General features: G+C 41.9%; 1 protein-coding gene across 8 annotated transcripts in view; it reads right to left on the bottom strand.

Moving 5' to 3' along the window:
- The window catches only part of HHAT (hedgehog acyltransferase), a 210,297-nt gene extending 193,515 nt beyond the window's left edge, over window positions 1-16,782 (bottom strand). For 3 of the 8 annotated variants that reach the window (XM_036234472.1, XM_036234478.1, XM_036234477.1), the window contains exons 1-2: window positions 16,662-16,782; window positions 6,957-7,090 (exon numbers count right to left, since the gene is read on the bottom strand). In XM_036234472.1, the coding sequence (XP_036090365.1) occupies window positions 6,957-7,047 (91 nt within the window). In that variant the 5' untranslated portion in view covers window positions 7,048-7,090; window positions 16,662-16,782. Of the gene's footprint in view, window positions 1-6,956; window positions 7,091-10,071; window positions 10,202-16,273; window positions 16,426-16,445; window positions 16,638-16,661 lie in introns of those variants that run through there. The other 5 variants (XM_016158550.2, XM_036234473.1, XM_036234475.1 and 2 more) reach the window with 5 other exon arrangements.
- Between the last annotated feature and the right edge of the window lie 205 nt (window positions 16,783-16,987).

Below are 16,987 nucleotides of genomic sequence, written 5' to 3'. Positions count from 1 at the left end.
TAAAAGCATTAAGAAAGTAGACTCTGGAAGCCAACATTCCGTTCCTTTAAGGACCAGTGTCAACATCGGAGAAAAATACCAGTGCAAATCTGAGAAAGGAGTGGGTGGGAATCTTGGAATCCTAGTAGGAAGGCAGCAACTTACTGCTTCCTAAGACCCTGGCCACAAGTCGCAAGGAAAACAAGGATCAAACATAACACGAAGCACCACCACACAGAACACTCGGAGCTTTAGCTGCACCACGACGCCCACTACTAACTAGTGCTGGCCATCAACACAGGCCATCCAGTCCTCGGGTCCTGCAGAGAGGCCATGCACTTGATGGCTTTCACAAAGGACATGAAAACTGAAGGGCCCTTGGGGGCCTCATCTACAGTGAGCCAGCTCACCTGGTTCCTAGGATAAGGTCCCTTACTCCGGGACAGGACCAGTGGCATTTTGTGTCCCTACCCTGAACTGCCCCACCCCCCAAGTTACAGGCCATCCTGCAACCAAATTCCTCTAAAGGCAAAAGCAAATAGGAAAAATTACCTCTGATTAACGAAGCCAACCCCCACGAGAGGTTAGTGTGTTGCATGAACAGTGTAAGAGAATTAATCTATAAATGAGCAGCAATATCCTTTTCTCAAAAACTGAGATTGGTGATGTGATAACAGGTGTGCATAGGAGTAAACAAAAGGCAGCAGGTGAACATGCTCGACTATAGTTTATCCTACTTTAAGAACACTCACTACATAAAAACAAAGAAACTAGAGGTAGCAATTCAAAAAAAATAATAATTTGCTCTGTATTTACTTAAATATCAGGGGTCCCTGGTGTCACATCCTTTATTTAGAGAAACATTAACTACTGATGACTGAAGATTAAAGAAATGAAAATAAAATGCTTGTAAAATGAAATGCAAATCAACGGAAAGCACAGTTGCATTTATAAAATGACAATAACATGCACTTGTTTAGGAAGACAGCTACTGCGTTAAGAAAGGCGAGCCTAGGCTCGATAAAGCCGGAAGGATCTAAAATAGCTGCTGTTCATTATAAAGTAATCTTCACAGGAAATGGAAAATGAGTAGAATTTGCAAATAAATACAAGAGGTAGTTTTTTGAAAAAGAGAATTAATCTACCAAATAGACAGAACCTTTGGTAAATTTCCTGAAACAAGAGAAATGAGACACATATGGGATTCAAAATATTTTAAGAATATAACATACAACAGCACATTAATACATTTGAAAGTGTCCATGAAATGGAAAAATATAAATTACTCAAACTGACTTAAGAAGAAAACCTAAATGTATCAATAACCCTGAAAGATACTGAAAAGTTTTCAATGAATCAACTTCCAAAGAAACTCTATGCCTAGACAAACTTATAAGCAAATGATATCAAACTCTGACAAAGACATCTCATATACTACTTAAATAGTTCCATAATATGAAGGGGAAAAAAAAGAAAATCTTCCTCATTAATTTTAAAAAGTTAATAAAATGCTAATGTTGAAATCTGAGAATGAAACAAAAAATAAAACTACAAGCCAACCAATCTCACTTAATTATTTACATCTATTTTTTAAAACTTGGAAACAAGGAGTGTATTTAAAAACACATGATCATGGCAGGTTTGCTATAGGAATATATATGAACTATATTGGAAACTATGTAATCAGCTGAATAAAGACTTTCGAAATGGATAAAATTCGACATTTCTTGCTGATTTTAGAAATTCAGTGACAGGGAGCTAGTAAGATTTCTTAACATGATTTTTTTTTTTAAAGCAAAGCTTATTCAACTTTTCAGTAATGGTAAAAACAATACAGGAATTTCCATTAAGGTTAGAATTAAAATAAGGACAGAATTCTTTCACAATTAACTATTGTTCTGGAAGTACTACTAAGCAATAATAGATAAAATCATTATCTGCAGAGGATATTATCTAAATACATAAGCCAGGAGAATCAAACCATAAACCAATGGAACATTAAGAGAAATCAATAAAATGTTAGAATATAAAATACACAAACAGAAATAAATACCTTTACTATAAACCAGAAATAATTAGCTAGAAATTATAGAAAATATCATTGGAAATATCCCAGTCATAAAAGAACAAAAGACTTAAATAATCTTAATAGAAATATTATTAGGGCTTATTATGAAGGAGACCATGAATGTTTATTAAGAAAAGTAATAAAAGACCTCGTATAAATAAAGAAAAAAAATACTATTTTCCTGGATGGAAAGATACAATATTAAAAGCATGTCAATTATTTACAAATTAATTTCTAGACTTGCTATAATTCCAAATATAATCCTAATGAGATTTTTTTTTTTTTTAGAATTTTAAATATGTATCTGGAAGAATAAACCAGTAAGAATAGTGTGGAAATAAATAAAAATGAGTGATAACTTACTCCACCAGATACTCAGATTTTATAAAGCAAAAATAATTAAGTAGTGCAATACTTATGTGAAAATTGATGGAGAAATCAAAGAAATGGAAAAGACAGCTCCCCAAACAGACTGAAGTATATATAAGAATTTAGTACATGATCAAGATTGCATCCAAATTCAACAAGGAAAGAAAGATGTAATAAACTGTGTTTTGTTATCTATTTAGAAAAAAAATAATTAACCCTTCACCTCATATCACATACCAAATGTGGATCAAAGACTAAAGTCTCAACTTACTGAGACTGAATCAAGGTGGACGCTCTCCAACAGAGCTGTTAATTGTCACGGCCTCCTGGAGAACAATCTGGATATATTTATCAAGAACCTTAAAAACATTCTTCTGGAAATCATTCAGAGAAAACCAATCAGAAACGATACAATGATACAAATAGATGCCTTACAAAATAAATGAGTGAAGCATTCATCTAATGAAATTAGAATAAAAAGGAACAGAGCAAACCTGAAGAAACAATAAGGAAGGAAATAATAAGATAAGGCAGAAATCAATGAATGGGAGAATAAAAAAGATCTCTGGCACACTTGATCGAAGAGATAAAAAACAGTAGGGAGGGAGAGAAAAATGAAAAGACAAACAAGGGAGGAAGTTAGGGTGAGTGTAAAGGAGAAAATGTAAATAAAATATGCAATAAGAAAGAAAAAGCCAACTAAAGAATCAACGAAACAATAAAAATACTAATCAAATTGAAAACTTACAGAAAATGCATACATCCCTCAAAAAGTATAAAATGTCAAAATAGGTAAGGAAAGAAATAAAAATTCTGAACATAAACCAATAGGTAGTAAATTGAATTCTCTCCCTGAACATATGTTCTACTCCAGCCACAAAGAGGTATAGTCTTTCCTCTCCTTGAATCTGGACTGGCCCTGTGATTTGCTTTAACGAACATATGAGGCAGAAGTGACCTCTACAACTTGCCATCCTGGACTTAAAAAGGTCTGAAGCTTCTGCTTTTGTGCCCTCACAACATTCCCTCTTGGAACCCAGATGCTCTGTTATGAGAAATATATGTTAGAGCAACTTAGAATCACAGCCCTCAGCGGAACTCTCGGCTGACAGCCAGCCATGTGAGTGAACCATCTTGGACATTTCAGCTCAGCTGAGTTGCCAGATGATGGCACCCCCAGGTAACAACATCTGAAGCAGAAGAACTGCCCAGGTGAGTCAAGTCCAGGTTTATTTAAAAAAAAAAAAAAAATCTCACCAAACACAAAAATCAATTAATGAAATCCATGATAGCAACAGGCAAAGAAAAGTCATATGATCATCTTGATATAGATGTGCAAAATCCAATGCTCGTTTATAATTAAAACTCTCGGCAAATTAGAAATAGAGAGGAACTTTCTCAACTGGATAAAGAACATCTACAAAAAGCTACAGCCAACATGATAATTAATGGTGAGAAACTAGAAGCTTTCTCGTTAAGATCAGGAAAAAGGAAAGGAGGTCCCCTCTCGCCACTCCTTTTCAGTATCATGCTGCAAGTCCCAGCTAATGCAGTAAGATAAGAAAATGAAATAAATGGTATATGGAATGGAAAGGAAGAAACAAACTGTCTTTGTATGCAGATAGCATGATTACCTATGTAGAATAGCCAAAGAATCAACAAAGAAAAGCTCCTGAAACTAATAAGAAACTATAGTAAGGTTGTACAAGATTAATATACAAGAGTCAATTATTTTCCTATGTATCAGCAATGAACAAGTGGAATTTAAAATTAAAACCACAATACCATTTAAATTAGCACCCTCAAAAATGAAATACTTAGGTATAAATCTAACAAATATGTACAAGTTACATATGAGGAAAACTAGAAAACTCTGACGAGAGAAATCAAAGAAAAACTAAATAAATTGAGAGATGATCCATGTTCATGAATAGGAAATTAAATATTGTTAAGACATCAGTTCCTCCTAACTTGATTGCTAGATTCAATGCAATCCCAATCAAAATCCCAGTAAGTTATCTTGTGGATATCAACAAATGGATTTTAAAGCTTACATGGAGAGGCAAAATGGTACATCCACTTTGGAAGACATTTTGACAGTTTCTTACTAAAATAAACATGCTTTTACATAAAATCCAGCCATTGCTCCTTGGTACTTACCGAACAGAATTGAAAACATATGCCCACACAAAAAACCTTCACATGGACATTCGTTGCATCTTTATTCATAATTGCCAAAACTTGGAGGCAACCAAGACATTCTTCGGTAGGCAAATGGATAAACTGTGGTGCATCAGACAATGAAATATTACTCATCACTAAAAAGAAACTAGCTATCAAGCCATGAAAAGACATGGAGGAATCTTAAAGTGAAGTGAAAGAAATCACTCTGAAAAGGCTATATACTGTATGATTCCAACCATCTGACATTCTGGAAAAGGTAAAACTATGGAGACAGTAAAAAGATCAGTGGTTTGAGGGATGGGATGGATGGGAGGGCAGAGGACAAATGATTTTTAGGGCAGTGAAACTACTCTACTCTATGATGATAGATACATGTCATTATAAATTTCTCAAAACCCATGGAATGAACCACACCAAGAGGAAACTCTACTGCAAACTATGGACCTTGAGTAATAAAGGTCTGTCAACACAGCTTCATTGACTTTAACAAATGTCTCACTCTGCTGTGGGATGTTGATACTGAGGGAGGCTGTATATGGAGGCAAGAAGTAGGTGGGAAATCTCTATTTTCTGCTTAATTTTGCTATGAACCCAAAACTATTCTTCAAACTATGTCTATGTAAAAGGGGGGAAAAAATCTCACAGAACAGTAAAGATAAGAAATCGCAGAGCATCAGGATGGTGTACTCAACAGCTATGGGTAACCAAGATGCCCATTTAGGAAAAGGCTTGCTGATTACCGCTCATATTCGTTCTTTCTTTCTTCCTCTATAATAGAACCCTTGAGTTTAGCTGGATAAGTGGCGTGTCAACCACGGGTTACATTTACTAGCTTCCCTCACAGTCCACATGGCTACAGGACTAGGTTCTAGTGAACAGTGTGTGAACAGACGTGGTAAGCAACTTTCCGGTCATGCTCCGAAGCAGCCACCTCACATCATTAAGAGGAACTACATGTTGTGGATGGCAAAAAAAAACACGGTAGAAGAACCAGGGTCTCTGACACTCTCTAGACACCATGCCAAGCCCTGGACCACGGTTATTTTGCAGGCTGTGTTTCTGCAACTAAGCCCATCTTCCAAGTAATACAACATCTCATAGAGCTGTTCTAAAGGTTGAATGAGACAAGTACATAAAGTACCTAAGACAGGGCCTGACATAGAGCAGCTTAGCTCCTTCTACGTGGGCCCTGGGAGTTCAGAGGCTCCGGCAGGGGAATGCAGCTACAGGGCAGCCTTGACCCAACAAGAGTCCTCACCTACTTTAGATGGGCAGTCTCTGCACCCAAGCCTACAGCTTCGAGAGGGACATATGCAGAATGGGAGACAGGTCAACCTTGGTGATGTCTATCCCAGTCAGACTCAGCGATCCACAAGGAGGTAGATGCTGAGGGCAGAGTACTCTCAACTGTGCTTCTCAAAACCTACCTCTGCCACTGACCACAACTATCCTCGGAGAACCCCCTGCCTTCGAGATAAGGTCCAGACTCCTCGGCTGAATATATAAGGCTTTTCACAACCATCCCCGCTTTCCGATCTAAGCATACTACTTGCCACTCTCCCACCACACTCTACACTCCGGTCCTACGGAGCAGTTTGCGTGCCCAGATCATGCTGTTTTCTCATACCCCAATGGTACTGCACGGGCTTGTCCGTTTGCCTGTAAACTCATCTCTGTCCACAGATCCTCTGCCTCCCTCTCTATGTGGCTGACTCCTGGTCTTCCTTAAGCAGGGGAGGTTTTAAGTAGTACATGATCACCAAGATAAAGACTGTATTCCCCAGCCTCTAGGCTGTGGCCACAGAATTCAGTGCTGGCCAATTGGGTGTGAGAAGTGCCAGGTAACTAGCCAAGCTGCCCTTAAGGACGGCAGGGTTCCCAACCCTCTTCCTATGGGCAGGTACATGGACTTGGTGATGATCCCTCTTCAAAATACATACAAAAGCACTAAAGACAGCAGAACAAGAAGATGAAAGGAGTCTGGGCCTCCAATACCACAAGCTGCCCCCATATGTCTATGAGGAGTAATAGTGGGCGGGGCGGGGGGGGGGGACGCTGTGGGGGAATTTAACCAGTTACGGCAAATTATGAATGCAAATCCCCTCCATGGCCTTCAATAGCCACTGAATCAAACCCTATAACTGAAGACTGGCCACAGGATCACCTAAAAGATCCCAGATTATGGTGGAAACACCCCTGACTCAGACCATCGATTCAAACTGTCCAAGAGGAGAGGAAAGCAAAGAGGGGCCCACGTCGCCACAGGCCCATGAGACCGCCTTCCTGAACCCTCCGCCTCTAAGCGCTCTCTCCCACCTTTCTTTCTGGATACAAGTTCAGAATCGTTGGAGCTCACCTCTGGAGACTTTGTAAACTTCGAAGAAAGAGTAGAAGTGGAAGCCTAGAGAAGCGAGCAGGTACAAAGACAGTTCCCATCGGGGCAGCATTGCTCCTTGTGACGAAAGGTCCCGATGCCCAACTTGAGAGTTTCTAGGAAGAGAAAGAGAAATAAAAACATCAAGCCAAGGACATGACAATAGAGAGCAGCATCTTACCACCAGTTAGTTCACTCGCTCTCCTAGGGACCCGTCACTATTCCAGGTGATACAGGTATAACCCAGTGAAACCTCCTCCCGCCAGCCACACACACAGTTAAAGCAGACCCCTGGGCTTTTAATCACAAACCCTCTGATTCCCAGGGCTTCGCCAGCTCACTCTCAGGTCCCCCTACTATTTTTCAGAACCAGCCTGAGTGTCATACATTTCTAGTCGCTTTATTTTTAAATACCTGGCATCTCCTAGAACATCTTAAAATTTCTTTCTGGAACTTTGTAGAAATATGGTAGTCTTCCCTTTAGTGGGAGGTTAACTTTTACCCTCTGGGTTTCACGGTGTCTCTCCTTTCAAAAGAGGTGGCGATTACACTGGATTATACTGGATGACCTCTTCACTTCAGAATCTGCGATTAGCAAAGAGCTGAACCCCTAAACCATGCTACCGAAATTTGAACATGATCTTGGAGACCAAAAGCAGCTTTCCAAGGACACTCTCTTCTAGGACGGTTCCTCTGCATCAGTGATGTAACTGTCGGGGCACTAGAAACTTTGTGGAAGGTGGCCGCCCCGCTGGCCGCTGGGCCTCCCTCAGCAGGTGGGCCACCCAGCACCCTAATACCCCATGCTTCTTCCCACACCCAGCCCAAGGCCGCCTGGACAACAAACAGACTGTCCTTGGAGGCCACCCGGAGAGCTTTCTGCCCCGAGTCTCTTCCTCGCCTCCTCGTTTCTTACCCCAAAGGAGTCGTATGCAATCCTCACACTTTCCTCGGTTCATCGCTCACAGTCCCAGGACCGCGACCTCCAAGCGATACCACCACCCAGACACCCGCGCGTTCCTCTTACCAGACCCTTCTCCTCACAGCTCCCTTTTCAATTCTTGCCCACTTATCTCAAAAAATTCCTCCCCTTGCGTTTTTTTTTTCCTCTGTGCCTTTCAGCTGTGCACTCGGCAAATTAAAGTAGATATGTTTTTAAAGGATTTAATGACACAACAGTATCAAAGACAGGGAAAGTTGTACATTTGGGACTATGACTGGAACCTTAAAAAAATGGTCAAACCAATAAAGATTCCAAAACACTCTCAGAAAATTCTCAAGTTTCTCCTCCTCATTCTCTCAACAAGCACGCCCTTCTTTGGGCACGGGCAACTGTGATGAAATCAAAGACGTCCTTACGCAAACAGGTAAGTAACGCTTTCGTTTCTCGTGCATGGATTCAGCCCTGCAGAAACATTATCAGCCAGGTGGGCATCTGCGACACAGCCTAGAAACTAATCACCATTTCTAACATTATTTCTATAGGAAATAGCCCGTCTATAGCAACACGGTCTACCTGCCCAATCTACATCAGTGAGGTCGGACCATTGATACGGGAGAGCTGAGGAGGGTCGCTGGATGTCTGATGAGGAAGAGGCCTGTCTGAGAACACCTCCACCTCAGTGGGAACACTGGTCAGGACTGCGAAGAAGAAACCATGAGGATAGGCCAGGTGAAGGGACAACAGGAGCCGAGTGGCAGAGGGTCTTAAACAGAAACGATGACACGTTGGGGTCTGATTTTCTGCAGAAACCTCAGGCTTGTGGGCCAGGACATTTAACTGTTTGAGCGACACTTCGGGAAGGAGCCCTTGACACCGTGGCAGAGTCTGGAGGCAGGGAGGTGGGCGAGTCAGGCCCTCAGCACGAAGTAGAGAGAAAGTGCTAGAACCAAGCAACACAAGTTGCCCCTGGCATCTAACTAGTAGAGGAGGCAATTGGATGAAAAAAAAAAAGGAGGACGAGGGAGAGGGAGGAATGAAGAATAAAAAAAACAGAAACTCCAAAGCCGTAAGGCCACAGTATCTCAAAGCTAAATATTGACAGGAGTGAGGAATTCGAAGCAAGCGAAGACAAAGAGAAAATGCATTTAATATTGGGTATTGGAAGGAAATCATAGCTGAGGTTCCCCTGGGATCGAAGTCAGCCTGGAGTCACCGGAAACTTTACCTCTGTATTGGGTATTAGAGCCCCAAAGCTGGGTATTTCGAAAAAGTATTTATCTGGGAACTACAGCACTCAGAATAAAATCTTAGGCATAGAACGGCAGAAATTCCTCCACTCGCAGAGCTTTTTCTGAACAGAAGTGACTTCCATGTGCACCCCGCCCACTTTCGAAGATGCCACCCACCCTCGTCCTCACTGAGAGGGCTAACTGTTAGCGCTTTCTCAGGAATCAGAATCCCGCTCAGGGAAAAGGTGCCATCTACCCAAGCACACAAAGGAGCCCGCGATGGAGCAAAAACCGGAACCCAAGTTCCCAACTCCCACTCTTCTACGGGCAGAAACCCTGTTCCTTCATCTTGGCAGAAAAGGACCGCTCACTGTGCCAAAGCCTGACATTTGCACAAACGTAATGTCTGTAAGATGCTTTTCCCCCGGCACACTCCATCATCATGTCAAAAGCTCTTCATCTTTATTTTTGATGCACGCAACACATGGATTCCAATATTTCCATTTTAAACTGTTGCTGCTCCTCAGTCTTAATATCTGGCACTAAATGGGCTATCGCCACCTACCCGCCCACACCAGGACTATACAGCGGTGCTGTAAGCATCACGCTGACAATCCTTCTGATGGCAACATCGCCGTCACCACTTCCACCAACTACCTGTCGCTCGAGGTCCGAAACTGAAACGTTCCTCCACTGGGTTTTCTTATAATTCAGTAACAGCTGTACTGTAATAAGTACCGTTTACAGACTATCTATGCTGAGAAAGCACTTCACAAGAATTACCTCTTTTAATCTTCATAACGACACTCGGAAGTTGGTCATTTTGGTATCTTCATTTAACAGAATAGAAAACCAAGGCCCAGAAAGGTTAGGATACTTGCCCCCAAATCACACAACTAGCAAGCACCAGAGCTCAGAGTCATACCCACCGAGTCGAACTGCAGAGCCTTCCCTCAGCCACCTCCCTGTTCTTGCAGAGTGCACCAGGTTTTTTTTTTTTTTTTCAACATCTAGGATGAAATCAATCCATCAGGAAAGCTAGAAGGTAATATAAGCTACATAAATGCAAAAAAAAAAAAATTTAAGTTATGTATAATTTATACATTCCCTAAGAAGCAAAGAAAATTTGAAAATCAACTAGATCTAATCAAAATACACATGAAACATCTAACTTGTACATTCCTTAAGAGATTTACTGAAAAAGACAAACTAAATCCAACTGATTTAGCTCAGATAGAAGAGGGGAAAGTCAGCAGTTACACAGAGATAAGGGCTGAGTAAAACTGAAATATTTCTAAATTTAGGGACAAATGAGCACTCTGGAAACCACAAAGTAATAAAGGCAAAGGAGAAAATCAAATAGCAGGGCAATATTCTAGCGCATTTGAAAACATTGAATGAGACTTTTGCTCTTTTCCAGGGTCCAATTTAATGAAACAGAAACCTATTTCGCAAAATATAAATTACATGACTTTTGCCAGAAAACCCCAGTCTAAACTTATGCCCTTTATCATTGTAGTTTTCTCCAAACCCTATTGAGTCTCATAGAGTCTTATTCTTCTAGCCACGTGTACTTCCAAATACACACAAAATGTCAAGTCTCAGCTATGCTTCACGGTTATGCATAGTAAGCCATCCCCAACACACAGTGGCTTAAAACAACAAAGATCTATACTTCCTCATGATTCTGTGGGATGGCAGTCTGGGTGGTTCTTTTTGCTGATCTCGCCTGGCATCACTCGTAAGCCACCTCATGGCTCAAAGGCGGCTGGAGGGACCAAGATGACCTCACGTACATGTCTGGCACTTGGTGCGAGCTGTCAGCTAGGTGCCTTGCTTCTCTCCTCTGGGCGGGCACTCATCCTTCAGTAGGAGAGTCCCTTCACAGCATGGCAGCTTCGGGGTTTCAGAAGCGCAAACGCGAGAGGTGCGAGGTCACTTAAGGACCAGGCTCTGGAATCCACCGAACATTTTCTTGGTCAAAGCAAGTCAAAATCAAAGGAGGAGGAGAAGATAGATTTCATCTCTTTACGGGAAGAGCAGCAAAGGCCCCTTAAGAAAGGGGCAGGGACATGACCTACCACATCCGTGTGTCAGAGTTCCTGATAAATAAAATCTGAAATGTTAGAGGAAAAACTACATTTCACAATGAATCTTTGTTCTATAAAATGTCAAAAGGTTGAGGGAGGTTGAGAGAAAGAAAGAGAGAGAGGGAGGGAGGGAGGGAAAGTGGGGGAGAGAGGGAGAGAGAGAGAGAGAGAGAGAGAGAGAGAGAGAGAGAGAGAGAGAGAGAGAAAGAATGAAAAAAATAATTATTCCCTCAAATCAGAATTGCACTATCAACAAAGACCTTGCTGTCGTCTGGTCCCCCTGCAGCCAGTCTGGGCATTCCTTTTACAATAATCTACCTGACCATTGCCAGACACGTCACAAGGCAGGGAAGCACTGTTTCTAAGCAGTTCTGATTGTTATCCTGTTTTTTCTTTTAAACTAAGTCAAAATCTGCCCCTCTATTTCTAAAAAGTCTTCTGCCACGAGTCTTTTGCACCTTCTAGAACTAAAGGCATGGAGACAGGACACGTGATGGTTTAGAGGATGACTCTGGAGTCAGAATGCCAAAGTTCGAATCCCAGCTTTGCTACTTTCTGTGCCTCAATTTCTTTATCTGTAGAATAAAGATAGCAGCAACTCTCAGAGGATTGCTGCGAAGATGGAATGAGTTCATCAAGTGGGAGAACAGCACGTTGGGCATAGGAATAAGCTTATTCCATTTCATAGGAATAAGCTATGAAATGCTTATTCTTGTTGTTTTTAATAGTATTGCTATTATATTAAAAGGCTTAATTATTCCTTCCAATACTACTCTTTCAAATACTTAAAGATAATTAATGCCAACCACTCCACCCCCAGCCCTCTTCTGGGAAAAATATCCATGATTCCTTAGAAAATGTCTTCATCGACTTGGTTCCCAGGCCCTTCACCATTCTGTCAGTTGTCCTTTAATAGCATAGGAACCTAGAGCTGCACCCAAAACTCCAGATGTGGCAGAGTGAGAACAGACTGTCCCTGCTCTTTCTTCAGAAACTGTGCTTCAAATAGTAAACCCTTAGTCTTGTTTCTTCATTCAACAAATATCCATGCGCTCCCACCGAGAATCAGGAATTGTGCCATTTGTGAAGAGAAAACATAAAAATCCCATCTGCGAGATCCCCCAAATGTGGTTCCTCAGATTAGGGGCACCTGAATGAACCAAATATTTTACAATATTTTATTTTAAGTAAAGTCTGTATTAAAATACACTTAAAGAAAAAATATATAAGGCTTTCAAAAAGCAGACTCACTCCAGTAATTATGACTCAGATAAAAAATTCAATGCCTCAGAAGCTCCTTCCATCCTTTCCTATAACTCCACTAAACGTGACCACTAGCCTAATATCTATCACCTTAGTTTACTTAATTTTGCCCATTTTCGAACTTCATGTAAATGGAATTACTTAGCTCTTATTCTGTTGTGTCTACTTTCTTTCAGCTCAGAATTATTTTTGTAAGATTCTTCTAATGTTTTATGCGAGGCAGTAATCTGTTCACTCTCATTACTTTAGAGTACTCCATTGCATAAACGACTTATTTATGCATTTGTCCATTCGACTATTGATGAACATGTGGGCTGTTCCAACTCGAAACCACTATGAAAATAATGCTCTGCCTGTTCTTTTACATGTATTTTCATGCCCCTATATATGCCTTACTATTGAGTGTTTATCTAAGAACGGAGAAGCTGGGTCAGAGGAGATAGGTATGTCCACCTTTCATAAGTGATAGCACAATTTCTAAAACAGTTACACTATCTTTCATACTTATCGGCAGTGTATGAGAGTTCCAGCTTATTCATATCCTAATCAGCACTTAGCACTTTGATTTTAGCCACTCTGATGAGCGTGTACGGATAGCCCACTATAGTTTTAATTTGCATTTCGCTAATGACTAATGAGGTTAACCACCTTTTCAAATGTTTCTTAAAAATCTGTAGACCCTCTTTTATAAAGTGACTTGCCATTTTTCTATCAGACTGGCCATCTATTTCCTAATGATTTGTAGTTGTTTCTACATCCTGGGTATGAGTTCTTTATTGGATATGTGCATTACAAATAAACACCTTCACCCGTTCTGTAGCTTGCCTTCCCACTCTCTTTATGGAATCTTTAGATGAACTGTTCTTACCAATATTTTCCTTTACAATTAGTGCTTTGTGCATCCCAGTCAATAAACCTTTGATTGCATCCAGGTCACAAATATATTTTGCTTTGCTTTCTTCCAGAAGAAGCTTTATTGTTTTAGTTCTCACACTGAGCTGTAAGAAGCATCTTAATTTTTGTATATGGAATGAGGTAGATCATCGAGATTCATTCTGTCCATGTGGACATCCAACTGGCCCACCCTCATTTACTGAAAAGGCTATCCTTTCTTCACTGCACTGCAGTATCGTCTGTGTCATAAACCAAGAGGCCGCTATGTGTGAGCCTGTTTATGGAGTCTCTCCTCAGTTCCGTGGTCTGTCTAGCACTGTGCCAATGCCAACCAATATGCTTCATATTGATCTGGTAGCTTACGTCATCCAATTTTGCCCTTTTTCTTACACTGCCTAGAATTTCCAAATAAAATTTAGAGTTGGCTTATTAACTATTTTTGAAAAAAAACCTGCCTAGGTTTTGATTGGAACTCTACCGAACCTACAGAGTTACGGAGTGGAGCAATGACATACTCTCCATTATTTTAATTTTTTTCCCCTTCGTTATTTTAAATCTTTAATTTCTCTAAACGGTGTTTTAGCTTGCAAGAAGTTTTTATCATGAACAGGTGTTGAATTTTACCAAATAATTTTTCTCCTTATTCTGTGTATGTGGTTAATTACATTTATTGATTTTCTAAGTTAGACAAAGTTTACATTCCTGGAATAAGTCCAACTTGGTGATAATTTAGCATCTTTTTTGTAGATGTTAGATTTGATTTACCAACACATTGTTTTAAGACTTTTGCATCTTTTTTGTGAGAGTTCGGCCTATAATTTTCTTGTAATGTCCTTATCGAGCCTTTGAACAAGGTTACGCTGGCCTCATAAAAGCAGCCAGAGAGGGTTCCCTCTTTTTCTCTCTTTTTCGTTGTTTAAAAATGTTTGTAATAGTTCAATAGTGAAGCCATCTAGGCCTGGAAATTTTGCTATAGAAAGGTTTTTAATTTCTTTAATAGATATAGAACTATTTAGATTTTCTAGTTCTTATGTCTTAGGTAAGGCATATTTTAAAAATCTGTCCACTTCATGTGAATTTTCAAATGCATTACCATAAAATTATTCATAACATCTTAAAAATCTTTTAAATGTCTGTGTAATATGTAGTGCTAACTCCTGTTTCTTCCCTGAAACTGGCAATACCATACGCCATTTAGGTTCATTTCCATTTAAAAAAAAGAAAGAAAAAAAGCTGTCATGTGCTGTATGACACACATCCACTATCATAGGAATATTCTTCAATTACCCACAGAAGGAACAGAGCAGGCAGTGGATGCAAACAATCCAGCAATTCCCTCTTGACAGCTTTTATCACCAGAAACAATTGTGAACTTGATCAAGAGGTAACACTAACTGAAAGAGAAGGAAATAGCTATTGGTAATGATCTAGGGTAGACAGTAAGACCTCAGAAGAAAAATGGTCACTAAGCAGGGTCTGTAACCTAGGATTCCCTCCAAGATGTCCATACGGATAATTCAGGGGGCCATAAACTTATTATTTTTCTCAAACAAATTTATTTTCACAAACCTCTAACTGCAATTCAGTATTCCAGCTGGTTATAAACGTGGACAACTAACCAAAGCAGTAAGAGCATTTCTGATGACATTCTCACCAGTAGCAGTCACAAGATAACTTTCATACCACAGTGTAGCTATTACAAATACTGCAAAATATCATTTATATGGGCATCACTACTTTGAAAGTATGAGTTATTTGATACAGAACTGAATTTTGTTACTTAACAAATTAATAACCACATAAAATACTTTATTTCAAATTTGATTTTTTTCACACTATTTTGATAACTTTGCTTTTTGTAACCCTATGTATTCTTTAATGCCTTTTAAAAAATTGGCTTCTCCAGATTCCAAAGAGGTCCACAGCACAAAAAAGCAAAGAACCCCTACAAGAAAACAAGGATTTCATCCAAGCCAGGGAATTCCAACCTAACATAAAACACTTCCCCTCTGCCAGTTTTGCACTAGGAGCAGGAGACACACAGGTGAGTAAGGCCCACCCTGGCTGGCTCCTGATGTTACCTGCAGAGCTTCCTCCAACATCTAGCCACCCACAGAAATGACTGCTCTCGCCAGAGACCTGGGCTTCACCCTAAGTTAACCTTTATAGCCTATTTCCCACAGACGGAACAAAGTAAACAGTAGATAAAGCACACTTTGATCCAGAAGGAGGAGTACTCAAACGTCCTCTCCGTGGCTTTGGCATCTCCTCTAAGCCTTTCTTTATTCTACCTATCCTTTCGGTTACTTAAGGTTTAGAAACGATGTATTTAAAGCATCTGACAAACACGTCGTTCTGTTACTTTTAAGTTGAATCTTGCAAGTCAGAATTGACTGTCCTTACCCAACATGTAATCATAGTTAGGGACTGCCACCGAGAAAGGAGGGAGTAAAAGAGGGGTGGGGGGGCGGAATCATACTTATTCTTCAAATCCAGTATGAAAAGCACCACCTCCTCAGTGAAGTCTTCCCACTGAGCGACTTGTGTTCCCATGGCACTTACCACACTGAAGTAAACGCCTGTGAATGAATGGATGAATGGCACAAAACAGAAAGGGACAGAAACAATGAGTCTCACCCCCAGATAATGCAAACTACCGAGAATGCCAACCCACCAGCCTGACTGCCTCGGTCCCAGAGCCATGAACCAAGGAAGCAGCGCACTGCTTAAGACCTATGCCATCCTAGTAGTACCTCTCCCGCTCGCTCTGGTAGGGATTGCGGGAGGACATCCTTTCCACACAAAGAGCGGTGCCGCCTAAAGGCTAAATTTAGAAGAAGAGAGGGAAACTGAGTTCGGAGAGTAGAAGGCAAAAGACACCTCTAACTTTGGGGGTCACTGGAGCCGCAGCAGTCAGGCAGGTGCACTTCTAACACTGCCAAGGCGACCAGCGTCCGCGATTTTCCGCAACCCGGCGGGAAACCCGGGACAAAGCCAACGCGAGGGGACGCTGGCAGGGGCATGCGTGGACGCGGGCGGGCGGGAGCCCAACCTTGGCCGCGGCGCACGGTCCCGGCCGCCGGCGCCTTTGTCTCCGCTGCAAGACCGGCACTTCCTCTGTCCCGCCCACGGGAGCGCACGTAGGAGCCGAGGTAGGAAACGGAAAGCGTCTTGTGCATTTCTATTTTTTCAACCGAGTCAACCAAAGCAGAAAAGAAAAGGTCACCGACAACGTTCCCGGGACCCGCCGCGGCCCCTGGCTACCCACCTCCGGGCTGTCCCGGGCGGCGGCGGCGGCGTTCGCGCACGCCCGGCGTGCCCAGCACCCCAGTCCGCGCTGCGGCGTCGCGGCGGCGGCGGCGACGAGCCTCCCGGGCAGCCGCCCTCTCTCCCCGCGCGCGCGCTGGCAGCGCGTCCCCGCCGCCGTGCCCGCGCGCCTCCGCTCCCGGCGGCCGGGCTGGGAGGCGCGCAGCGCGCCGGGGCTGCGGCGAGGAGGCCGCACCGCCAGCGGGGACCCACGAGAGGGCGTCGCGCCCCTGCGCCCCCGGAGTGCCTGGCGCCCTGCGGCCGCGGCCCCCGGCGGCGCTCTCCGCT

This window comes from Rousettus aegyptiacus, unplaced genomic scaffold, assembly GCF_014176215.1.
Source record: "Rousettus aegyptiacus isolate mRouAeg1 unplaced genomic scaffold, mRouAeg1.p scaffold_m13_p_17, whole genome shotgun sequence".
Taxonomy (NCBI): domain Eukaryota; kingdom Metazoa; phylum Chordata; class Mammalia; order Chiroptera; family Pteropodidae; genus Rousettus; species Rousettus aegyptiacus.
The sequence above is the reverse complement of the archived record's forward strand: the minus strand, read 5'-3'. Positions and strand labels throughout refer to the sequence as shown.